Here is a 26901-nt window from a genome sequence, read left to right as displayed (position 1 = left end):
CATTTTGACCTCCTTTCTTACAGGTTCTCTAACGGTGGAGGAGGGGAACCTTTTTAATCCTCATTGGATTTATGAATATTTATTTAACTAATCAGCTGCCATTTAATCTATGAATTGAATCAGTGAAATTAACTGGCTTTTCCCCCAGACTCCACTTTCTTTTTAAGACCCAGTGGAAAGGATAAGACATCTTACTATATTACGCATGCAAAAATAACTGTTCCAGTATTAATGGAAAACTAACTTTAATTAGAGGAAAGTCAACCTGTACAGAGTTCATATCAGAATTTGCATGTTCCATGGAAGAACATTTCAATGAATACCTAAAGTACACCACCCAGAATTAAAAGTAATTAAAATTCCAGTTCAAGTGCACAACTATATAAAATCCTGCAGAGCTCAATTTCTAATGCTTCAGAGAACTGAACAATGGTTATTCAGAGGAGGGGGGCATTTTTATAGCAAAGGCCACACTGACTTTAAAAAAAATTTTTTTTAAATCTCCTGCCAGGACATTTGACAGTGTGTCACCAAAAATGGGTAAGCTCAAGATTTGTGTTTTGCTGGGGTAGAAACTTTGGAGGAATTGTGGGAGACTTTTTTTTTTATTGTATTTAAGTGTATTATTTTTGTGCTAAATGGCTTGATATATGTTTGTATTTTAGCTATTATAAACAAACTAAACTAAAATGTATTATAATGAAGGTGCTCCCTGGGCCATAAAAGGAGTCTTGATTAAAGGGATTCCCCCCCCCCAAAAAAAAGGCAGAGATCATATAATAATTAGTAAGGTCTTGCTGAAATCTGTCAATAAACTGAGCCAATGATGCAGGATTGCTGCAATATCAAATGGAAAAACAAAATGTGCAGGTTAAGCTACAATTTTCCATCATAGTTAGTCCTACCTTTAGATGAGGAGGGTTATCTATTTTATATTTATGTTTTATATTTATGATTTGTAAAGGGCTGAGCTGGAATTATAATTTTGAGTTGTAGCGCAGGTTTCGTTCACGTGGGTTTTGCTAAGATTGATGTTAAGAAAAGAAATTGGTTTGCCGTCTAAATGGGGGTAGAAGAGTGATTGTTGAAGTCTGACCTCTTGGCACAACCAAGAGATTTATCAAAGGGTGCATGTGACTAAGTTAAGTAAGAGACACAGCCCCAGCTTGAAGGAAACAGCTGCTCATTTTTGCTTTCACACTTGGCAGCTGGACAAAGAAGGGAGATGTTTGTGTTGAATACCTCTGCAAAACTGAGTACAGTAAGTGATTTTCCCTGTTGTCCTTGGGTTGGAAATGTGTTTGCATTTAAAAGAAGAAGAAGAAGCCAGGAATACTACTTTTTCTCTTCTAGCTTCTCTCGTAAAAGTAGAGCTCTAGTTTGCTATCTCATAGATCTAGTTTCACGAACAATCTTTTCTTCAGGTAATACACGGACCTAGCTTATTTTGCTTCAGTGAAAGAAAGAAAAAAATAAAGCTAGGTAAACTACAGTGTAGTTGTTTTTCAAGGGTATTCAGTTTGGCTTGTCGTGTTCGGTTTAGAATGGGGATGCTGTGTCTTTAAAGAGAGAATACTCACAGCTGCAGCTGCTGTTGTTGTAGTGTTGCTGTTGCTGGAGAAGCTGTACCTTGTACAATTCTTCCTTCCACAAAACAAGGTACAAGAATGCAGTCCTTATGGTGTGCCGGCTTTGTTTCCTTGCAATGTCACGAAGAGGCTCATGATGTCAAGCGCCTTGTATAACACTGAGGCTATTCTATGGCAATTTAGAAGAGACCCATTTAAAGCAGTTTGGCAATTTCAGCGGCAGCTATCTGGGGAAAACACATTGCTGACTTTGGGATAATAAAAATGCAGCCAACAAATGTTATCATGTATCAGGGTGCCAGACACGACTTCCAAAAATATTGTTCCTGTCTGCATAGTTATTGGGATTGCCAGGAGAGAACTACTTGTAGCAGACAAGGAGTCCCTTAATTGCTACTAGCTGTTAGAATTTGCTTAAGTTCTTGATAAGGACTCTGTTGAATTGTCTTGCTACATGCACGAATTACTTAAAAGTCTGAGGGGGAGGAGGAGAGCTGATTGTATTTGGATCTGTTGTCAGCTTCTAGGAGCCTCTGATTGGCCACTATGAGAAATAGGATGCTTCCTGGATGGACTTTGGGTCTTGATGTTCTTTTAACAATGAAACAACTTAAAGGAGCCAGAATTATGGGGGCTGAAATGATTAGTTGAAGGTGATGTGGCAAATAAGCCACCCTACCAGGATTACTGCTGGTTAACACAGCAAATTTAATTCCTACCTGTGTTTTATGATCCAGAGTGGCATTTGAACTTATCTCCATGGCTACATTTTTGCTTTAAAATAGGTATAATCCTTTTCTACAAATAGCAGAAGAGTAGATGCAAAGTGCTTTAGATTTCTGTAGTCATAATGATGCTGCAAACTGTAGAGGCTCAGAAGATTTCCTGTCTTGTCCAAGTTGACAGCTTTGATTGGACTATTATTTCAGGAATGCAAAAGTGAAAGTAAAGCATGAAATGTCACTTTGGAAAAGGGAAGAACAGGAATGATGATTGTTTTGATTGTACAACAGAAGTCATGGCAACCTAAAGGAATCCACAGTTGTGATTATTAAGTATAGTGGCTAAGATTGATAGGTGTAGTTTGGATTAGTGGTTTAGGCACCAGCTTAAAAGTGAGAGACTGCGAGTTCTAGTCCTGCTTTAGCCATGAAAGCCAGTTGAGTGGCCTTAGGCCAGTTCTCTCTCAACTGAACTCACCTGGAGAGTTCTTGCTGTGGGCAAAATAGGAACATGAAGATGTGTTGGATATGTTTGCTGCCTTGAGTTATTTGTAAAAATAATAAAGGCTGGATACAAATAAAATAAATAATCCAGATCTCCCAGAATTGGAGGAATTATATTGCCCATCACCTAAATTCTAGTAGTTGATTTTATGCAAGTGAGAATTTTCATTGCTGTATGGAAACCTGATTGCATTCTGTTTCTTTCCATGAGATAAGTGATATATTCTCACAATTTTCCTGCATTAATCAAAATCTTTCAAAAATCATTTATTTTTCTTATTTTCAGCAGCTAGTGTTTCTCTATTGCACAGGTCGGCAACCTGCGGCTCCGGAGCCGCATGCGGCTCTTTGAGCCTTCCCCTGTGGCTCCCAGCCTCCTCTGCCTTTGCAGAGAGAGACAGAGACAGAGAGAGGCAATTGCGCTTCCCTGCTTCTCTCTCTCTCTCTCTCTCTCTCTCTCTCTTTCTCTGTGTGTGTGTGTGTGCGTATGTGTGTGTGTATAAAAGAGAATGCACTCACAGTGTTCTCTAAGGAGCTGAAAAGCTTACTGGGCGGAGCTCCTCCCTTTGCTGCGTCTCTGCAGGAAGCAGGAAGCAGGAAGGGCAGGAGAGAGCTAGCTAGCCCAGCTAGGCTGACTCAGGAATTCTGGGAGTTGACGTCCATGAGTCATAAAAGAGACGAGATTGCCTACCCCTGAGCTTGTTGGACAACAGCTTGAAGCTTGCCAGGTGAGCAGCAGATAGGAGAGGGGGGGAGAGTAAGAGAGAGAGGGAGGTAGGGAGAAAGAGAGAGAGAGAGGAAAGAGAGAGAGAGAAAGAAAGAGAGTGGAGGAAGAGGAGTGGCAGACCAAGGGCAGATAGAGAGGGAGGGAGAAAGAGAGACCCTTTTGACATCTAAAATGAAGATAACACTGCATATATCCTTTTTTTTACCTGTGTGTGTCTGTGTGTGTGTACACACACACACACACACACACACACATATATATACGTATACACACACACACACACCTATAATAAAGGTAAAAAAGGATATATGCAGTGTTATCTTCATTTTAGATATCAAAAGGGTTTTGTGGCTCCCGGTGTTTTGTTTTTGGTGGGAAATGGGTCCAAGTGGCTCTTTGAGTGTTTTGGGTTGCCTATCCCTGCTCTATTGCAATAGCAGCAAAACAGCAATGCCTAGAACCAGCAATCCACCAATAAATTTTAAAACTTGCTGCCTGCCCACCTATAATTGGGTATTCTGAATTAGGACGATCCTTGCTCTAGTCTAGATGAGGAAGGCTTTGAGTCCTTTCTCCCTTTTGTCATGAAAATTGGCCCTCAGATGTACCGATTAGGGGAAACGTATGTATACACCAAAACATACTTCAAGGGAATAGTTTTCACTAGAAAATTGGGGAAAATGAAAAGGGTTAATCTTCCCTCCTTGTACCAGGATCTTAATCCAGATTAATTTTAGTAATAGTAATAGTAGTAAAGTTGGAAGGGACCTTGGAAGTCATCTAGTCCAACCCCCTGCTCAGGCAGGAAACCCTACACCATTTCAGACAAATGGCTGTCCAGTCTCTTCTTAAAAACTTCCAGTGTTGGAGCATTTACTGCTTCTGGAGGCAAGCTGTTCCACTGATTAATTGTTCTCACTGTCAGGAAGTTTCTCCTTAGTTCTAGGTTGCTTCTCTCCTTGATTAGTTTCCACCCGTTGCTTCTTGTCCTGCCTTCAGGTGCTTTGGAAAATAGCTTAATTCCCTCTTCTTTATGGCAGCCCCTGAGATATTGGAATACTGCTATCATGTCCCCCCTTGTCCTTCTCTTCGTTAAACTAGACATACCCAATTCCAGCAACCCTTTCTTATATGTTTTAGCCTCCAGTCCCCTAATCATCTTTGTTGAAAAGCAATCATGCATTTTACAATCCTTTTAGCTAAAGACTTGCCCAAAGCAGATCTTCTACAACTTTTGCCACAAGACCTCTGTTGTGGTTTGGAAAAAAAAATTCAGTATCATATTAATAGCCCTCTTCTAAACTACCATGTTTCCCTGAAATTAAGATCCAGTCTTATTTTTTATTTTTTGCCTCCAAAAGAGGCACTACGTCTTAATTTGGAGAATGTCTTACCTTAGGACCACCATAGCCAGGCCTCCCTACCCTGACACTTGTTGTGCCACTGCTTGACTTCTTCTGTGGCCGCTTGCCGCTGGCTGTGGCTGGACATCATGTGGCGCATTGCGCCGTTGCTGCTTCTCCTGGCAGGATGCCGCATGGTGCTTTGTGCCATTTCTGCTCCTGGCAAGATGCTGCATGGTTCTTTGGGCCGTTTCCACAGCAGAAACGGCCCGAAGCGCCACATGGCCTCCTGCCATGAGCAATAGAAGCAGCCTGAAACATGCAAGCAACAGAAGTGGCCCGAAGTGTTGCACAAGCAGTAGAAGCACCACAAGTAGTAGCACAACAGGTGTCGGGGTGTAGGAAGCCTGGTTGTGGTGATCCTACCAATAAGGTAAGCAGTACAGGGTGCGTGGGACAGCTTCACCTGCTCTACCCCAACCCTAGCTTCATTTTTAGGGGTGCACCTTGCCCCAAAACTAGGGCTTAGTTTTGGAGTAGGGCTTATATTAGGCCCACCCCCAAAAATCAAGCTGGGGCTTACTATCGGGCTGGGTCTAACATTCAGGGAAACACGGTATTATGGAAGGTAAATAAAGAACTGAGTTTAGTGGATTTTCCCAGAGAAAAACAATGGCATTTTTTTTTATTTCCAATTCAAAGTTAGTACCCTGATCATTGATCTCTCTCCCTTTCACCAATGAGAGTTGAAACACACACAAGATTCAGGAGAAGTCGTTTGTCTTTAGCAGAAAACATGGGACTCTATATTGCTTCTTATTTTCTCTGTTCATGCCAGTGAAATTGTTGGTTTTTTTTTTAGCATACAGTATACTTCCCTTAGTAACCTTGTGAGTTAATTGACATGGAATTCTATGAGAGAGACGGTGTGTGAACAACAGATAGCAGCAGGGTTCAGGAATGTGTGAACTCACATTTAGGAATTCCCAGAGAAATTAATGGATTTTCCATTCACATGGAAGGTGCTAATGTAATTGCTGTAAATGGACAAGTGAATTTTAGTGGGAAGAAAACACTAGAAACAAAATACTACCGGGGAGGTCAAATTAAAGTGAAAGGGCATGCTGTTTCTAAACTACAGTTTAGAATACAAGCAAAGCATTGAATGTAAAGATGCTGAGTCCAGGTTATGTCTCCAAAAAAGACCCAGTGTGCACAAGGATTTAGGAGTTAATAAAGTAGCCCAAAACTTCCAAATTCTAATGTTCAGGTATTCAGCCTCATCCTGAATCTTACTGGCTGTGAACCTGCCAGCTTTTCTTTTGAGAGAGAGTAACTATAGTCTGGCTTATGGAAATGCAGAAATTCTAAAAAGCATCTTTATCAGAAGAAAAAGTAGGGAGTTCTATTTAGATGGTATAGTTGTTTAAAGTTGGTGCAAGAAAGAAGTTGTCTTTATCTCTTCAAATATGTGATTCGAAGAGAGCCTTGTTTCTGATTTTGTATTATGATAATCGTGTATTCCGGATGAATCTTATCTGCAATAGTAATCTTCCCTGTCTAATTACATTAAAATGTGTTGAATTGCAATGCAGTCTGCATGGCTACATTGACTGGAATGGTACCTGATTGAGGATGGTAATCTATGGTTATTACATGGATTGCAATAGTTAAGAGTTGAACTTGGTGTGAGAAAACCCTGAACTGTGTCTCTTATCACTCATGGAATTCACTGGAAAGGAAGATTGTTGCTATGCAGATAAAATGAGAAAGGATCCTATAATATACTACATGAGTTATCCAGATCTGGCATATTAAACAAATAGCAGCAAAATAGAAATTTGCAGAACAGAATCTTTATAATTTAAGTCTCACTTATGAAAAAAGCATAATTGTGCTAAGAAAATATTACTGTCATCATCATATACTGGTGACTTTATGAGGCCACTCCATGATGAAAGAACTAAGTCCATGGTGAATATTCCCTGCAAAAATGGCTTGGGTAAATTAATTATGATTTATGTCATTTATTGACATTGCTGATCAAACACTAAATATAGCATAGAGTTGCTCAATGTAGCTTGATACCTGTTTCCTAGCATAATCTTTTTGGAGGAAGGGCTTGGTTTCTTCTGATCTAATGAAGAATCCAGAAGAACTTGAAACTTTGCACATCATTCATGTATTGAATGGAAACAATAAACCTATATCAGTGTAATAGGTCTATTCTTCAAAAACATGGTTATCTTAGTTTTTTGCTGTTTTTATTGATAGGTTCTTTTTGTCTCTCCCCATTTCTTTTCTAAAGAGATTCTGAGGTTCTAATAGCAACAGTGGGATTGGCAAATACAACAGCTGTACATTGTGCCTTATTCATTCATACCTGTTGTTTTATTTCATCTACTGATGGGTTTGTTATTATTTACAATACTTCACTTGATTTCTGTTTATACTAATTAAACTGTTTGCCAACTTCTTTCAATAGAATATAAATATTTCAGATGAACAAGTACATTGATTGCACTCTCAAATTAAATTGTGTTTTAAAGAATGAGCAGGATAAACATTTTTTTCTCTTGTTAGTATTTGTATTTCAGCAGTTTCTTTGTCTGAACAAACTGGAGGAACAATTATTATTTATTTACATCAGTTATTTATGTCTTTCTGAGTCAAACTATCTCCACAAAGCAGCTTACCATTAAGATAAATAACATTTATTGTACTTTTATTAACAATTGTGAATAATGATAGTACTAGAGTTGTTGCAAATCATCCATCAGGAAGGTAGAGCTGTCTTCTTTTGCAGTTATTGCCCATCTTATTCTCACTCTTGTCAGTTATGAAAGTTCTGCATAAACTGTTTCTGAGATGCAGCTATGCAGTGTTTAATTCCCAAAAGGTGCTAGGAAAATAAATATAGCAGCTGTCCGTTACTCTTTAAAGCAGCTGCATCTTATCCTGGGCTCATGAGATAGCAACAAGAAAAGAGATAGCTGCTTAGACTTGGAAAGATGGGCTACATTCATGTGCTCTGCAACATTTTTTGGAATCAAATCCAAAACTCTGGGCAGTTCTGCAGAGGTGAACTGAATTATAAACCCTGATGTAAACATCTCTTTTTTCCTCATCTTTTCACAGTTTTTTGAAGTGTCACGGAGAATGCAACTTACAATTATTGAATGGGGCCCTTCTTGCTTTTCGTTGCTGTGGTGAAAGTGTGGTCATTTTTTTGACAAGGCTCAAAGGACAATGGAGTCCAACACACTTGGAAAAGCTGCAACACTGGATGAACTATTAAATACCTGCATTAAAATGTTTGGTACAAATCTTAAATATATTTTTAACTCATCTAAATACTTTCCTCTTAATTTACCATATGCAGTGTTTTAAACCTATTTGTTGCATATCATTGCATTCATAGTAGCTTGGATTCATAGTATTTTGACTAATTCATTTAGCATAGTTATATTTTATCTTAATTTTAATTCAGAGTTGTTAGTTTCAAAGTAGATAGAACTTTCCCCATAAACTGAAGTTATGAACTAGTTGAGGCTGGTCAAATTAAAGCATTCCATTGAAATAATGACCAAAATTAAAATTAGTGGAAGATTTAATAAAATGCTGCTTGTGCCTGGCTGAATACAGTCAAATGTGAAAAATCAGTCTGTCATGGGAAAAGGTTATGATAACAAAAAAGAATGGCTAAGCTAATACCCACAATTTCCTTAGCCAAGTACACTCAGTAAAAAACTATGTTCATCATAACTTCAGATGAATTTCTAAAGCAGAAAATTGTATTGATATATCTTCTAGTTCAGGGGTAGGCAACCTCGGCTCTTTTATGACTCATGGGGTTCAACCTGACAAAACTCAGGGTTGATGTACCCTTCCATCCTTCTGAGGTCAGTAGAATGAGGACCCAGATTGTTGGAGCAATATGCTGATGCCCAGAAAGCACTGTAAAGCACTATGGGATGGTATATCAGTCTAAGCGTTATTGCTATTGCTATTGCCTCACTAAGACAACATCTGTAAAATAATTTGGCTAACTTGATACCAATTGACCATATATTGGAAAGAATGTTTAAGGAAGTTGAAGTCCAATGCATCTAGCAGGTGCCAGATTGGGGAAATGTATCCTAGAGAATTGCCTGGTGTACCCCCATTTTTACTCTAATACTATATGCCAAATGAATGGAATTTTCTGATAAATTTATTTCATTTCACAACATAAACTTTATTTTTTATTTTGTTTCTATTTAGAAACAAATTATTTAGTGATATTTGTGCAGGAATTTAACATTTGGATGCTTTTTCTCATTCAGTCATATTCACTGTTCTATTTTCAATTTATCTATTTTTTTTTTTACAGACGACAAAGGGGAGCTGAATGGCAATAATTTGCCGAGAACTTTTCTTTTAATGCATCGATGGTATCTGTCATCCACAGAACTGGCAAATAAACTTCTTTATATATATCCTTTCAGAGAGTTATGTGGATGATTCCAAGAATCAGTTTATTCAGTAACAGTAATCAAAATACTTTCAAGGTAGAATCCCAAAGATGCTTTTTCACAAAGCAACTGGACTTCCTTGTTTTTCTTTGAAGACGTTTCGCTTCTCATCCAAGAAGCTTCTTCAGCTCTGAAGAAACTTCTTGGCTGAGAAGCAAAACATCTTCAAAGAAAAACAAGAAAGTTCAGTTGCCTCGTGAAAAAGCACCTTTGGGATAACTATGAGCTTCGTGACTGAGAATCTCCATAGACATTTCAAGGTAGAACTTGATGATGACAGTGAAGCCATTTGACAAGTATAATTAAAATCTAGGAGCAATTATTTTTATTTGGAGGAAAATAAATGAACTCTAAATGTACTTGTGGCTGCAGACTTTTGTTTTGCAAGCAGCTGGCATTTCAAGTCAACTATGAATTTCATTAAAAGCCCCTCTGTATTATTGAAAAAAAATAACAATGGTTAATTCGTGGGACAAAGATGGAACAATTGCACATGGTATAAAACTTCATTTCTTATAGAAGTTCAGTGAACTTCTTTAGGAGTACCTATTTGTTGAAATTAAAAAAAAACCTGGGACAACACTACCAAGCAGGCGCTAAGCTGCAGCAGATTATTAACCATGTACTGTAGATTGTTTTAAGAAATGAATAACCTGAGATTGTGTCCAATTTCTTTAAAGTGATTGTGGTGGAAAATTACTAAGCATTGTATAAGTTATGTATATCTTGTGTGCAAAATATATAGAAATATATCACTGTTAGTATTATACTATGGTATTCTATCTCTATTCATACTGTACTACATTGAATATAGCTTTAAGTTTCTATATATTCTTTGTAATAATATTATAATAATGCATTGAACTTTTTTAGTTAAACATATTTACATCCTACCTTTCTAATATTGTTTGGGTACTATATTTAAGGAGAGAAGCATAAAAGAACTGTATCAGATTCAATTACAATTAAACTATACAACTGTAGTAGCTTAATCAAATTAATCAAATCAAATTTTCTTAAGCAACTTAAGAAAACCAAAGAAAATTTTTAAAAACCTCTTTAACATATTTACATATAGAAATGCCAATGGAGGAAACTGCAGTGAAATTCGCTTAAAAATCTGTTACTTTATGAGGTAAATGGAATTTTAAATTTAACTAGAAATGTACTTTTATCATTTTCAAGGCTTAAGAGAAGGAGCCCCCCCCCCGTTTAAATTGAAACTATTGGGGGAGGCATATTAAATGCAAAGTGATTTTAATAGTGGTGATGGAAGGCTCCAGAATCAAATCCCCTCATACCTCTAAGCCAGGGGTTAGTGTTAGGCAAACCTTTTGGACTCAGTGTGCCAAAAATTCAGAAAATATCAACCTTGACTCTGCTGACATGTCACACACACACACTCACCCCACAATTCCCTGGACAAAAGAGAAACAATTTATAATCAAGAGCAATACATTATCTAAATTTATTATTAATAGATGAATACATACACAATTGTAAATATTTTTCAAAATGCCTGTTTGAGGCAATTCTAGAGTGCACAAAACCTGGATACTTTGGAGAATGTTCTTGCATGGCCTTGCAACCCTCCAAAAAGAGCAGAAAATCACATCACATTCTGGTATGATTTTTAGAGACCTCAGAGGCTCCATGATTTTTAGAAACCTCAGAGGGGCCTCTCATGTGTCTTGCAGAGGGGCCAGAGGCCTGGCGTATCACTAAAAATGTCATGGCATGTCACCTGTGACACGTCTGCCATAGGTTCACCATCACCGCTCTAGGATGATTAAACACTGTCCCAGAGTTGAGAGCAAGAGGACAGAATTTATTTGTGAGGGAATCCTTTTTGGGTTTTATAGAAGAATTATTGTGCATGACTGTTGTTGTTTCTCTGTTAGACAGGGTAATTGTCAGGCTGAGTATTTAATACTGGAGCTACTGTTCATGGAGTAGACAACATTCCGTGGTTGAGAATCACATAGTAATGCAATGAGATCCATGGGCTGATACATGAATAACTCTTGGGTTAACAATTTCAGGTACTGGATATTGGAATTTCCTGCGGAATTTAATCTGGATCTTGGTTTGGCTCACCTGACTGAGGAGTTTCAAGAATTAGCTTGCCATCTAGGTTATGAAGAACATATACAGCTTATCGACATTTCTAGCATGTAAGGATTATCATCTGTGAGGTACCATTATTAAACAGCATCTCAACAGCGTTATAAGGAAGCAAAAATGAATTGGTGTGACATATTTGAAATGATGTAGAATAATAATATAAATTATAAAAGGTTTATATATAGTATACTATATATAATTTTCCAAACAAACAAAATAGTTTATGCTATATGGATATAACAAGACTGAAATGCTACTTTAAAGAATGAATTGGCATTATGGCTGTAGGCAGGTTTTGTTCCCAATTGATGCAATTGCATTGATGCAATTAGATTTTAGGAACTGTCACTATATACTGCAGAAGTATAGCACTTTTTCTAATAGTTCATTCAATTGACAGTCATCAATCCTGATAATAAAGTGTGCAATTGGCTAGCTTTCTATAGTCAGCATTAAAGTCATGAAAAGGAAAAAAAAGGGTCCCTTTCAGGCAACATATCCTTAGATGTGCAGAAGGCATTGCAGTACAACCTCAGAATGTGAGGTTCACATTTCCCAGTCTGGAAACAATTCCCATTTAAAAAAATCTCTCAAGTGTCTTAGGTATTCCTAAGTAGATCATGACTCTGTTGTCAAATGTTGGTGTCCACAGTTCTAAATCCTAACTACTGACTACACTCAAATGCCTCTCAGTGTCCCCCTGTTTATTTAATTTTTATACATATTGTTAATGTTGATTCAGTATGATAGACTGCTCTATAAAGATTTCAAAATCGATAGTATTTTTAGGTAGCACACACCAGAGCAATATAATTATCTCACATTCCAGCCTGATTTCACAGTCTTGAAAAATGTTTCTGGAAAAAAGTTGAAAAATATCTAAAGAAATCACCTAGTCCAATAAGAGTAAGTGAGCCTTCTCTAAGATGATTCTCTTTCAATGCTTTGGATATTAACTTCCATCATTTCAAACTAGCAGGCCGGAGGTTAGTTTTCTGTGATTGTGGGTTCTGGAATTATTTTGAGATATCTTTATAAGAAAGAAATAAAAACCAATCAAGGCTAACAACGGTCAGCAGAGGGAGTCTCCTATTCCAGAAGTAATAGCCATCTAAATAATTGGTTCTGGAAACAAAAAAAAGGACTGTTACATCAATAGTTTATACTTATACTGTACAGTATTAATACTAGAAACATTCGGCTGGGTAGCCATTGCTGGATCAGATGTACTTCTGCTTATATCCTTATACTATACAGGTAGTCCTTGACTTACAACCACAATTCAGCCCAAAATTTCTGTTCCTAAATGAAACATTTGTTTTGCCACAGTTGTTAAGTGAATCACTGCAGTTGTTAAGTTAGTAACACAGTTGTTAAGTGAATCTGGTTTCTGCATTGACTTTGCTTGTCAGAAGGTTGCAGAAGCTGATCACGTAACCCCAAGACACTGCAAATGTCATAAACATGAATCAGTTGCCAAGCATCTGAATTTTGATCACGTGGCCACTGGGATGCTGTAATGGTCACAAGTGTGAAAAATGGTCATAAGTCACTTTTTTTCAATGCCTTTGTAATTTTGAACGGTCAATAATGAATTGTTGTAAGTTGAGGATTACCAGTACTTGTCTTGGCACACTGATTTAGAACAACTCTCTCACTCTCCTTATAACATACTGTATGAAGATTTTAAAGTCTTCTCTCTGACTTTACACCAAAAAAGTCGTCTTCTTTGTATGCCTTGGCGATGGACATTGTTTTCTTCTGGGGCATCAGGTCATCCTAGGCTCTACATCCTTTCTTTTCTTTTTTTAACAGACCGTCTTATGATTGGATGAGAAGAATCACACAAAGGAAAAAAACATTTAAGAAAGGAAAAGCTTGCCTATTGTTTGATCACCTGGAACCCATTGAGCTAGCAGAGCATCTCACTTTTTTGGAGTATAAATCTTTCAGAAGGATCTCTGTAAGAATTTTACAATTTCTTATACTACTTTGAATTCATGGCCAAAAGTGCCTATAACTATGACTCTGAAAGCTCCATTAAATGTTATATCAAGTCCCAATGTTGATTTGCGCATGAATTCCCACTACCTATTGACTGTGGCATCAAGGGATAATTTGTTTATTGCATGTATGAAGTAGCAGTGATAAATTATTAACCAAATCAAACAATCTTTTTAACCAGAGCAAATTAAATTTTGTATCATTATCAATTAGAATGCCAGAAGCACTATTGTAAGTTCCTGTCCATTTAAAATAGAGGTTTGGATTTGCCTTTCTAGGATAGAATATTTATTAATAGACTTCCACATTTGCTCTGTGAATTGTTATTTACCTAAATAATAAATGGATATGGGGGTGGGCTGATAAGTATTTAGCAGCTTCTGTGTGCAAAACAACAACCATGGGGCAGAGGAAGTATTTGGGGAAGAAAAAGAATACGTAGAAAGAGACATAGATGGAAGATTCTAGCACAGTGGTGGCGAATCTATGGCATGCATGCCAGAGGTGGCACTCAGAGTCCTCTCTGTGGACACGCGTGCCATTAGCCCAGCCCTGCCTCCCCCCACGGCCTCTTCCTCACCAGCAGCCCCCCCGGAGGAGAGTTGCCCCTGGGCACCGCCCACGCAGAGCAGCACTGAAAAGGACATGGCAGCTGAGTAGCGGGGACAAGACTCCGCCCTCGTGCTCCATCGTGTGCAGATGATGCTGCAGGGCGCGGGGGAGGGTGGGGCCACCATGGTGCTGCTGGGCCACCTGGGCGATCTGCGGCAGGCCATGGAGGTGGGTGGGTGGCCCTGTGGGCAGGCGGGGCACAGGGGGGTGGGCAGGGCAGGGATGGGGTGGTTTTTGGGCACTCGGTCTCTAAAAGGTTTGCCATCACTGTTCTAGCAGTAGTTGAATTAAACTAGTAATGTAATCTATAAGATCATACATCCGACAAAAATATCAACTTGATTCTGCTTACAGTTTGTCTGTAAGTTTGTAAGTAAAGCCAATATTATAAAGATATTCCAAAAATCCAAAACTTTCCCATCCAAAGAAAGTATACTCATTAACAATGTATCCTTCATCAATTTCTTATTAGCAGCTGAAACAGAGAATGTTTAACACTGGATGTTTATTTCATACATCTAAATATGGGTCAGTATGTTTGGAATAATCTTTGCAGTCACCAGATTGCATACAAAGTATATGCAAATAATTTTAGCTCGCTAATTATCCCACTATATAGAACTGCTTTTGAAATCCTAAGTCAGCACAGCAATGTAAGTTCTGAAGGCTGCTGGAAAAGATATAAGCGAAGGAGATTCAAGATTTAATTGTGATTATGATGATGATGATGATTACATTAATAATAATTAAACTGCACATACTCAAAATATTTTCCTTTGGATGAGAACATTTAAGGAGTAGGGCTTTTGTAGCAAATGTAGGAATTCTTGGATTTGCTTTCCCAGCAAATCTGGGGGGCACCCTCTTGGGGATGCATTAATATGATCTGAGATAACCAGATGAGAGTGAAACTCCTCCCTTTGACTAGTTTACAGATTATCAGAGCTATGTGATCCACGGTTGCCTGGAGAACAATCCAACTCTGGAAAGATCAATTGCTTTATTTAATGGCATCTCAAAGTGGGTCCAACTGATGGTTCTGAGCAAACCAACTCCTCAGCAAAGAGCAGAGGTTATCACAAAATTCATCAATGTTGCACAGGTAATTTTATGCTTTGGAGCCTGATTTAATCCCGTGGAATAAAATTTGAATGAACTGTAGGTTAAAAAAGATTCTATGAATTTGATGCTTTAAACACTTTCATATTTAATTGATTCTCCTAGAGGAGAAATCCCTAACACTTGGAGGCTGCTGGGCATATATGTGGAATTTCAAGAACATGTTGTAGGCACTGTCAAAAAATGTCTGCTAGGGAGGATTTGCCCCATTGCAAAATTACAGACACAAAATCCATAGTCAGGTTCATTTTGTAAGCGGCCCAGAGTTGCTTCAATAGTGATATGGGTGGCATATACAATTTTATTAAAAAAAATCACTTTTCAGAAAGCTATTTGATACTTTTTTAGGCTCGTATCCATTAGGATATTCCCTTTATCTCTGCTTATTTTTAATTTTTTGAGGGAGATTGGCAAATTTTCAAGCAAAGCACTGGGCAACTATGTCCATCATTTTCTAGAGGATGAAGTCATATGCTGTTGTTTTGCTTTGTGGCATGCCAGCTTCTCTAAAAATAATAGTAAAAATAATAGTATAGTCAGAGCAGAAGAATATTGTTGGATGCCATTGGGAAAAATAAATAAAAGCAGAACATACATTTAACTTCTGGTCTTGAGCCTCTTGATGATCCTAACTATATTACCTGATGGTTTAAAAAAAGGCTATATAAAAAGGGTAAACCATTTTGTAGAAATGTGCTGAGTGTCCTTTGATGTGTATCGTACAAGATATTTTCCTGACTCCTGACTGACCATATCATGTTCTAGAATGAGAAAGGGTAGAATCTGAGGATCTATCTGGAATCTTTTTAATGATAATAATAATAGTTTTTAAAGAAGAAACTGGACAGCCATTTGTCCAAAATGACATAGAGTTTCCTGCCTGAGCAGGAGGTTGGACTAGATGACCTCCAAGGTCCCTTCCAACTTTATCATGAAGATGATGATGATGATGATGATGATGGGGGTTTACTCTAGAATGGATCATCATCTTGCAATTCCTTTTTGTATGTTTAATGGATAGCCCTGCTAATAGATCTTTGTAGATCACGTAGCAGATCCATAAAACATCACAAGTAGAATGTCACAGAAGCATAGAGTGTCATGTAGCAGAATATCACAAAAGTATGGGGTGTAAATCATTGTGCCTATCAATCAGGTTCCAAATGAAAAGTGTAAAACTAAACTTTCTAATAGATTGTGCACACAAGTCTCTGCAAGAAATAAAACAAAGGAACTTCTATACTTGTGTTCAATATCAGGACAGAAGTACTAAAGGTGAAGAATGCATCATGATGTTGCCAGATACATTTTTCATTTCTTCTTTTTTCATCACTATGAATAAGCAAATTCCTACAAATATATATAATGTGGGAGGATACTAACATTGACTCTGTGAAAAAGATGATCAGTAGATCCATATCTAACTTCATCTATCTCCCTATAAAACGTTACAGTCATGGACTTAGAAATCATAAGCCTATTGTAATAAATAAATTCCAAACAGTATTTAAGCTTGTAATGGAATTTTTTCCTTCTTTTTCAATCATTAACTTTGTTCCAAAATATTTTGAATTTATGGATTTATTGATAGCTCTAACAGGACTTGAATTTCAAATCTAAACTGCTGAATCTCATTTTAACACATAACTTTTGAGGTTTGGTTGTGAAATAACACTCCTCAGTCACAGTCCCATTGGTCTAAATTACTATAAAATTGTGTGATTTCACTATCTGAAGATAGTTTATTTAGCTCCTTCTCTTCTGAAACCATAAATTTAGTCTAGATCAGGGTTTCCCAATGTTGGGAACTTTAATACTGGCTGGGGAATTCTGGGAATTGAAGTCCACACATTTTCAACTGAAGTGTCCAAGTTTGGTTTAGATGAATAATGAACCTTTTAACAAAAATGTTTGAATTTCTTCATAGAAACTTCTTCAGCTTCAAAATTTCAACACACTGATGGCTGTTGTAGGAGGCTTAAGTCACAGTTCTATTTCACGTCTCAAAGAAACTCATTCTTATCTTTCTTCAGAAGTTACCAAGGTATGAAAGTAAACTCACATTTCAATTCTACATAGAAAAAATATACCCCTACCACTGCATATTTAAATATCATATACTTTTTTCCCACTGAAGTAAGGGGGATCGAAAGCATGAATATTTCTTATCCTGAATCATATGAATCAACCATTGGTCCGTCTGATTTAATTACTAGCAACATTTTACCATGATCACAGGGGAGGTCTTTTTTTAAAAAAAAAAAAGGTTCTAAACTTGGACTTTTTAAAAAGCAGTTTATGTATTCATACACAAAACTATGGCTCTTCATCAAATATATACAGGAATCAATCATCTGGATTATTTTTGCGATTCGATAATGATTCCCTTTACTAAAAAGTTAGGTTTCTAGTCCGCCAGTGTAATTTTTCTTAAGTTCTCTCTTAATCAAAGCAAAACCAAGAAGGTTCTTGCTGAGTCTTGCTTTTTCTTGGCCTTCTTTGTAGGACTGGGATGAAATGACTGAATTGGTCTCTTCCAATGGAAACTACTGCAACTACCGCAAAACATTTGCAGATTGTGTTAACTTCAAAATCCCCATCTTAGGAGTCCACTTGAAGGATCTAATAGCAGTTCATGTAGTTTTTCCAGACTGGATCAATAAGGACAAAGTGAACCTTGTGAAAATGCAGCAGCTTTCAGTCACTCTGAGTGAGCTGGTAGCCCTGCAGACAGCATCCCACCATCTTGAGCCAAATATGGATTTAATTAATCTGCTGACGGTAAGATTAAAATGCCTTATGTGGTGCTACTTGAGGATTGTTCAAAAATTTCTGCTGATATACTAATGGAGCTGTTTGTAATATTTTGGTAGTATAGACACATAACACAGTATTGTACAATAAACCTGGGTTGATCAGTTACGTATTTTTAGCCCATTTTGATGGCTGGTAATCAAATTTAAGCTTTAAAAAATGTAGCCAGACTTTGCTTTAAGGACTTCCTTCATCTTCTATATTCAAGACAGTCTCAGTGGTCCTATCAAATAGACTGACAGTCATTATAGACTCTGACCTTCTCAATTATGAAGTTCCCTTTTAACTGCTTTATGTATAAACCTTCAAACAAGTATTTTTAAAAAAACATTTTCTCAGCAGCTTTTTCCTAATAATGTTTGGTGTTGCTGATCTGAAATGCCTCTGGAAGATCTTTAGAAAATCCTTCTGCCCTTTGGTTTGGTTTGATTATTGTTTGATTTATGCTGGAATAGTTTTATATGGTCACATATTTTTATGGAAGTTGTGTTGTGCAAGCTACACCTTGTTTTATTTTTATGATGTCAAATTAACCAACAGAAAAATATTGGGCTGAGAGACCAATCCAGGTCACATATAAACTTGATTGGAACAATTGTATCTTGGAAAAGATAATGTAATTGCCACTTTTTATTCTAATATGTTCAAAGATTAGAAGCTTGCTATATATCTCCTCTGAAATTTTAAAGTACAGCTAAAATGCAGAATGCTTTCCAGATCAAGGGGGAAATCCTCTTGGAATTATATCGTTAGCAAAGTTTTTGTTATTGCAAGAGATGCATAGAGAGAAGCTCCTTAAATTGAAACTCTCTGTGCCTAGTATAAAAACACAAACTTGATCAGTCATGCTTCTGCAGCGGTTTGTTACTGTTGTTATAACAAATGCTTCTTTTATGAATAGACACACCCCCCAAAAAATTTGAAAAAAAAGAAATATGTGTCAGGGTCCTCTCTCTGTTTTCTCTTTAGAATGTTGGGGAGGAGTAGGTAAATATTCACTCCTGAATTGTTATAAATGTTATAAATGTTCCATTTGGGGGTATTGTATCCAGAAACCATGGTGCTGAATTCTTCAGTGTAGTTTTACTGTTTTTAAGAAAATTATTTTCCTTCAAGTTCTGATGATCAGGAATTAGTACACAGATGATAAACATTAATTCTGTTTTAAACACAATAAGATACTAAACAGCCCCAAAACCGTTTCAGTGGAGCCTCTGCACTGAACTGTCATTCTGATTTTCTATTGAGCATATTGTTGCACTTTAATGGGCATTTTTTCTTCACTGTAGGTTTAGCCAAAGTGAAATAACTAGCAAGTGTATTTAAGGGAAAGTAGAGTGAAAGAAGACTGCCAGCCGTTCCACTTACTACAGCAGTTTGAATGTTGGCAATGATTCTTAATATTGTTGGGCTCTCTCTCAATTTTGTAATATAATTTATTATGCAATGGGTTGAGAGCATCTTTCAGATTTGTTTAAACTTTAACAAGAGCAGCTGTAACCACCTTCTTTTTTGCAACCGGAGTTATTGCTAATATCTCCAGAACTTTATTTTAGCATAAAAGATAAAAATGCCCAAATATACACACACATAGCTACACATACTTATAGAAGCATGACTAAAAAAATAATCAAGATCCTCTGTGAAAATAAAATAATAAAAATAGGGTATTTATCATGTGCTCTTATTAGAGGCAGCCCTCTAAGTTTGGTGGAGGAATAATACTCTGTCCCCACACCTGTTGCTCCAATGCTCCCTATCACACTGTTCAATCCTTCCCTTAGACATTTTCCCTTTGCCATTAAGCAGTGTCTTGGTACCAAATCATATTCAAATTTATTTGGCAAGGGAAAAAAGCAAGGATTAAGTTAAAATTATTGCAAGATTCTAAGGAGAGGGGCAGATTCGGTCTCCCGGATTTGGAAAAATATTATCAAGCTATAATATTAATATGGGTGCAGGACTGGATACAATTAAAAAATAAGAGATTATTAAGATTGGAAGGCCATGATATGCAGATTGGGTGGCACGCCATGCTATGGGATGATAAATACAAGGTCCACCAGTACTTCTGGAGGCATTATATTAGACGAGCGTTAATAGATGTGTGGGTTAAAATCAGGCAACAAAATTATATGCAAATTCCTAATTGGATTTCAACATTGGAAATGCACATACATCCAATGTTCATACAACTAGGGAAAGTAATAATGTATAAAAATATATTAGACGAGAGAGGAGAATTGAAATCAAGGAAAAATCTTCAGGAAGAAGAGATAGAACTGAAATGGTGGGCATATCTCCAACTGCAATCAAGATATAGGAAAGATAAAAAAAGATTGGGGTATAAAAACAGAGTCGACAGAGTTAGATAAAATATTATTAGGAACCGAAGATAAAATGACTACCTTCTAGAACCAGGGGTTCTCAACCATGGCAACTTTAAGACTTGTGGACTTCAACTCCCAGAATTCCTCAGCCAGCAAAGCTGGCTGAGGAATTCTGGGAATTGAAGTCCACAAGTCTTAAAGTTGCCAAGGTTGAGAACCCCTGTTCTAGAGCAGGCAATGTTTGAAGAGCAGGTCAAGGAAACTATGTTAATGTGGAGAAGGGATTTCGGCTTTAATATTGATTTACATATTTGGCAAGAATTGTGGGAAAGAAACAGGAAACTCACTTTAGCCACTTCTTATAAGGAAAATCTTTATAAGTTGTTTTACAGATGGCATTTCCCACCCACGAGGTTAGCCAAAATGGGCCCAAATCTTTCACCTATATGTTGGAAATGTAAAATAGCAATAGGGACCTATTATCACATGTGGTGGGAATGTCCTAAAAGCCTGTGATTATTGGAATAGGATAAGAAAATGATTGAAAGAAATATTAATGCTGGAGACAGAGCTAAAACCTGAACTCTTTTTATTGGGTATAACCACAGATAAATATGATAAGGGAATAGTCTATTTGATGTTGCACATCTTGACTGCTGCTAGACTGGCTTTTGCACAAAAATGGAAGAACAAAGAAACTCCCACAGATGAAGAGATACTGCATAAAATACTATCTTATGCTGAAATGGACAGGCTTATGATGGAATTGAAAGATAAAAGTGGATCAGAATATTTTGAAATCTGGGATAAATTGTACCATTGGTGGGAATTGAGGACTGTTGGGGTTAAAGATTAGTGATAAGATGGAAATATATATATTCTTAGGTTAGCAAATAGAGGAAATGTATTTAGTATTATATAAAAAGTTTATATATATTTATAGAGATAAAGAATTGAATTTAAGAGGAGAAATAATTTGATAGAAATGTTCAAACTGGAATGTTACGTCATGTCCAATGTTTTCTTCTCCTTTTTTAATTGTATTATAAATAAAAAACTTTTTAAATTTAAAAAAAAAACTGTCTTAGTAATGGGTGATCATGGCAGCCAATTTACAATTCAGGGTGATTCCTAGAGGGCAACCAGAAAGGCAATTATGCTTTGGAGAGCTATACAGTTTAGAAATACATTTCTGAAGCAGTGAAGGTGAGGTGTTTGGTCCCAATTCGCTGACTATCCCAGTCCAGTGTTCAGTTGGGCTGTTTGATTTCAATTGGTCCGACTGTAGGAGTAGTCGGAGTTCAAGTATTCCATGCATAAAGGAGAGAATCTCAGCTTGGAGGATTGGATAATTTAGCTGCCCTTGTGACATCCCGACATTTTGCCAGTGAAATCTTCTACTGGTCAGAGAGAACCTGTTAATTATTTATGGTCTGATAATTTTTGAACAAGAAGATTAAAATATAATTGTTTAATAATGCCATTATAATTGGCATCATTAAACATCTGTCACTTCTGGTACCACCAGAAGTGGTACCAGAGGTGACAGATTTTTAAATAGAACACTTCATTTTTGTTCCATTCAATTACTGGTCACTCAAAGAACTTGGGATCTGCTAGATGAATTACTGCTGTCTGCTGTCTGAATCTGCCAAACTTTCAAGTATGATCGACAGGTCTTCTACAAATCTATTTCCATTTGAAATTAGGAAAGCAATGGAGGAAGAATCTTCTTGGCACTTCTATTTGACGTGCCCTCTCCCTTTTGATATTTTTAGGTACCCTCTGAAAATCTTTTCTATTTGAATCATTTTATCTGCAGCACTATTATTTTTTATTTTTTTAGGCTTCTGGTGATAACAATTGCTTCCATGATTTTATGAAATTTCTTTTCAAATGCTATTTGCTATAATTTGTTATAATTTGATCATATGCTACTGTAGAACTTTATCCTAGTAAATCTATTAAAGCTGCAATTGTTTTGCATTAGGATTACTTCTAACAAAACCTGCTAAGGAGGCTACTGGAAATGAAAGGAAATAAGCAGGGTTGATCATTAGCACTGCACATGGTGCTTAAGATTGTATAAACCAGGGGTAGGCAACCTCGGCTCTTTTATGACTCATGGACTTCAATTCCCAGAATTCCTGAGCCAGCATAGCTAACCCATCTGATCAATTGGTTATTTGCTTTATTGATTATTTAAATGATTTGTATAGCCATCCATCTGACCACAGTGAATCTGCTTTTGAATAAAATCTGTGAAACTAGGAAGACCGCCCAAGTTGCATAGCAGTTCTGAATGGGGAAATGTATCCTCCTTCAGAATTAAAGATGGAAAATCTCCAGGACTGGGGGCCTTAAAATCTACAGCTGCTCAGTTTTTCCAGGATTAAGATGAAGCCTGTCCTCCATCCAGATCCCCACAAACTCCAGGCACCTTTTTTGCAGTGGTTGTTAAACAAATCATTTCCCAAGTGAGCATTTTTTTTGTTGGAAAATGGTAGTAAATACCAGAAACTGGCAAAAAAAAAGACCAAAAGTCACAGTCATGTGACCACAGGATGCAAACCAGTTGCCAAGCATCCAATGCAGGGGAGGAAGTACAGCCATCAGAACTTCAAAAACAGGTTGTAAGTTGCTCTGGGAAGGTTGTCGTAACTTCTAGCTGCTAAGTGACCAGTTGTTAAGCAAGGACTACCTGTACTAAGTTGCTGCTTTTTTTCATGATCATCCTTTATTCTCCTTAGCTATTCTCTGTTCCTTTTCTACTGTCAAATGTTGCAGTCAGGAATATAAATTCTGGTAGCAAAGTAAAATATATATATATATTTTATAAACAAATATATATATTTGTTTATAAACAAATATATATATTTGTTTTCTGAGGTTTTCGCGGGTATTTGTATGTAGGTCTTTGGTTGTTCAGGTTTTCTCCCGCGTAAAATTGGAAGTGTCTTGCCGACGTTTCGACGAAGTCCCATTCGTCATCTTCAGGCTGGTGTTTTCAGCTTCAGGATCCTATACGTTTGTGTTCCCTTTATTTTTTTGAGCAATATATATTCATACCAAATAAATAGTATTTTATTTATGACTTTGTCAATTCTCAGCTAAAGGTGTTCAAGCTGCTATCAAAGACAGAAAGACCAGAAGGAACAAATTGCTTTTAGAGTTGTCTTACTATGTCTACCTCTTAATTAATCTGTTCTGAAAGTATGCAAATATACCTGGAAAGCCCCAGTTGTTTTCACAGTTGAATGAATATTTTAGAAAATTTCAGATTGAAACTAACTCAGGAAATGTGTTTTTAAAGATGGATTTTAAAATTAGATGAGAGGTGAATTTGCTATAATGTACAGTTTTACAGCAGGGGCCTTCTGGATCTTGTTTATTTTTTACTTATTTGATTTTCATCCTGCCTTTATTACTTTATAATAATGTAAAATTATCTCAAGGGTATCTCCTCAGGGTCAGAGGATTAAAGGCCCCAAGTGCTATTTTATTATGTGGAACTGTTTCCGTGTTTCTGAGCAGAAACTATATATACCCTGCTAGTTTATCAGACTCCAGGTCCTTTCTGACATTTACAATTCCCAGTATGTCTTTCCTTAGTTTCTTTCTTTAGAACAGTGTTTCCCAAACTTGACAATTTTAAGGCATGAGGACTTCAACTCCCAGAATTCCACAGCCAGCAACGCTGGCTGTGGAATTCTGGGAGTTGAAGTCCACATGCCTTAAAATTGTCAAGTTTGGGAAACACTGCTTTAGAAGTTTAGGATAATTATGTGCCATTGATTTTCTACTGAGCCCTATAGCAGGCTGAGAAATCCATGGCCCTTCAAGTCTGGCCTCCATGATTTATTCATTAATGTTCTGTTAGAATACAGAACAGTAGCCATCATGGCTGTCACTGAACAAAGTTCCCTCTTTGGGGGGGGGGGAATTGAGAAAAAAAAATAAAAGTAGTAGTAGAAAACATATGAACATTACAAACAGAAAATGGGGTTACCTAAATCCTCTATAAATTCTGTGAGAAGATAAGGTATCCCTTATCTAACAAATAAATCCCTTACCTTGAAATCGGCAGAGATGGGACTTGGTACCAGGTATAGTATAAAATAAATGACAAACAGTTATTGCCAAAAGTAAACATCTAAAGAAAGAAAAAAGGAAGGCACATTGAAAATGATGCAGTAAATGTCATGAAAAACATGAAGTCCAGTAAATTAACAGGCTATCTTTCCCGCCCAGAGAGATAGAAACAACCGCATCTAATAAGCTGACATTTGAGGGCCTTCCTTCCTCCCAATCAAAATGCCAAGGATAATTTTCAGATTAGACAAAATTAGGGAGGCATGAAGAGGAGTAAATGTTGTACAAGTAGCTCTCAGCTTGCGACAGCAGTTGGGACCAGAGTTGCCATTGTTAAGCAATGTGGTTGTAAAGCAAGACATTGCATGACCGTGTCCTTAGCAATAACAATTCCAGCAGTCTTGGTTGTGTCGTTAAGTGAAGACCATGGGGGGTCATTAAGTAAGGACTCACGTGATTAAGACTTCTGATTTCCTGTGGGTTTCCCCATTGACTTTGCTTGTGGGACACTGACAGGGAAAGCTTGTTTGTGACTACTGAGATTGGCCAACAAAGCAGCTTTTGTTTTGCAGCAACACCCTTCTCCCCTGCAAAAGAGAAGAAGCCTGACGTGAAGTACCATGTGATTATGACACTATCAACTATTAAGTAGAAATCACACATACACACCCCAGTTTTCTACACAAAACAGCCCCCAGTTTCTTGTCATGTTTCCCTCCTGGAGTATTAATATACTTTAAATTTACAAACATACTTTGCATGGGGGAAGGGGTTTCATACATTGAACTACGGCAAATGCGTCATGAGTGAAAAGGGATGAATTGCCCCCAACTGCTTCTTTTAAGAATGGTGTTCCTATAACTGAAACAACTATTAAAGTTTATTTCTGTTTTTTTCAAATGTATTAGATTAGTTGCAGTAATTAATATATGCTACGTTTATTTTTATTTGACTTTCAGCTTTCACTGGATCTCTATCACACAGAAGATGATATTTATAAGCTTTCACTGGTGCTAGAACCTAGAACATCTAAATCAGTAAGTTTGGTCATTTTTTTTCTAGTGTAAGAGTAAATATAACATTATGGAGTAGTGAGTCATAATCTATTTTTTTATGTTAACATTCATCCATTTGTCTATTTTAAGAATCATGCTTTGCTTTTCCTTGATAAAAATGTGAAAAAGTGCTCTTACCTCTCAACAATCATTTCTGGATTGGGAGATCCCATGGCTGAAAGCCACAACAGTGTGCTTTACAGTAAACCCACTTGTGACTCCATGCATTTGTATAGCTTGTGACCTGTCAAAGGCAGCCTACATTGGTAGTATATAAAGTTTCCTTTGTTTAAGCCTGGGCTGATCTACCTCAGACAGCTTTTTGATTGGTGTGAACATGAAATGATTAAATAAGAAAAAGTGATTACTGAAGTTGTTTCTTCTTTCTAGCTGTAAAAAGCCTGGGGCCCCAGCAAATAAAGTGTCATATTCAAATAAAATACTGAACAATGTACTGTATAGGGTTTCCAAACAAAAGTTTTATTGTTTCATCAACCTGCCTTATTCAAGGAATTTTACAAGAAGTCAAGCTGACCATGTATTTCATCCATGACTTTCCTTTCATTATAGAATCTAGACTCTGCTGGTACATAGCCTAAATCAAAAGGTTTTCATGATAGTCTCAGAGTTGCTAAAATTTTAATGCCCTGTTGGGAACAAAGCATGGAAGGTGCCTTGCTAATTGTATTTGCAATGCAACGGTTTGGATTTAGTTTAAAAAAAAATGCTTCTCTAAGGCAGAAGTATGATCTTAATATCTGTTTACAATTTTTTAAAACAGCTATTTTTTTCTGGAATTTTGTTCTGGAGCATCTTTAGTGCACCCCTAGTAATTAAAAAGTGACCTTCTCACTTTCTCTTCTATTGGTTTTGCCATTCGATTGGCAGAAATCAGTTACACGTTGCAGTAAAATCATGCATTGGAGAGGATCTAGCTTTTTTCCCAGTGCTGAAATCATTATTTTGGTGGAATTCTGCTCCACATCCTTCTCCAGCTCAAAGTGGGGAAAGATAACCTTTGCCACACCCCTTGTGTACTGCTGCTACCTCTTCCTTCATTGTTCCAGAAAGTTTCCAGTTCCACTGGAGCAATGGAAATGAGGCATAAGATGAAATAGGAAAGAGGGGGCAATCAACAAAGTTACCAGCTTGTCCACTTTACCAGCAGGAGTCTTCTATTTCTCATGATGGAAAATTCTGGGTTTTCCCCTATGGATGATGTTCATTGTAATTAAGGCAGTGATAAATGGATTCAAACTCATTATGAACATTTGCTGTTATGGGTTCTCATTAAAACCAAAGGTAACTGGGCTATCTCCATACAGCCATATCCTACTATTTTATTTTTATTT

General features: G+C 37.0%; 1 protein-coding gene across 5 annotated transcripts in view; it reads left to right on the top strand.

Moving 5' to 3' along the window:
• RASGRP3 (RAS guanyl releasing protein 3) overlaps nt 1-26901 on the top strand; it is a 62293-nt gene that overhangs the window by 22003 nt on the left and 13389 nt on the right. For 3 of the 5 annotated variants that reach the window (XM_039342807.1, XM_039342808.1, XM_039342809.1), the window contains exons 2-10: nt 8024-8204; nt 9258-9360; nt 10472-10534; nt 11442-11573; nt 13339-13486; nt 15068-15241; nt 17186-17302; nt 17764-18039; nt 25454-25531. In XM_039342807.1, the coding sequence (XP_039198741.1) occupies nt 8135-8204; nt 9258-9360; nt 10472-10534; nt 11442-11573; nt 13339-13486; nt 15068-15241; nt 17186-17302; nt 17764-18039; nt 25454-25531 (1161 nt within the window). In that variant the 5' untranslated portion in view covers nt 8024-8134. Of the gene's footprint in view, nt 1-452; nt 541-977; nt 1262-8023; nt 8205-9257; nt 9361-10471; nt 10535-11441; nt 11574-13338; nt 13487-15067; nt 15242-17185; nt 17303-17763; nt 18040-25453; nt 25532-26901 lie in introns of those variants that run through there. The other 2 variants (XM_039342810.1, XM_039342806.1) reach the window with 2 other exon arrangements.

Source organism: Crotalus tigris, unplaced genomic scaffold, assembly GCF_016545835.1.
Source record: "Crotalus tigris isolate CLP2741 ecotype Arizona unplaced genomic scaffold, ASM1654583v1 scf7180000017812.1200847, whole genome shotgun sequence".
Lineage (NCBI taxonomy): Eukaryota > Metazoa > Chordata > Lepidosauria > Squamata > Viperidae > Crotalus > Crotalus tigris.
The sequence above is the reverse complement of the archived record's forward strand: the minus strand, read 5'-3'. Positions and strand labels throughout refer to the sequence as shown.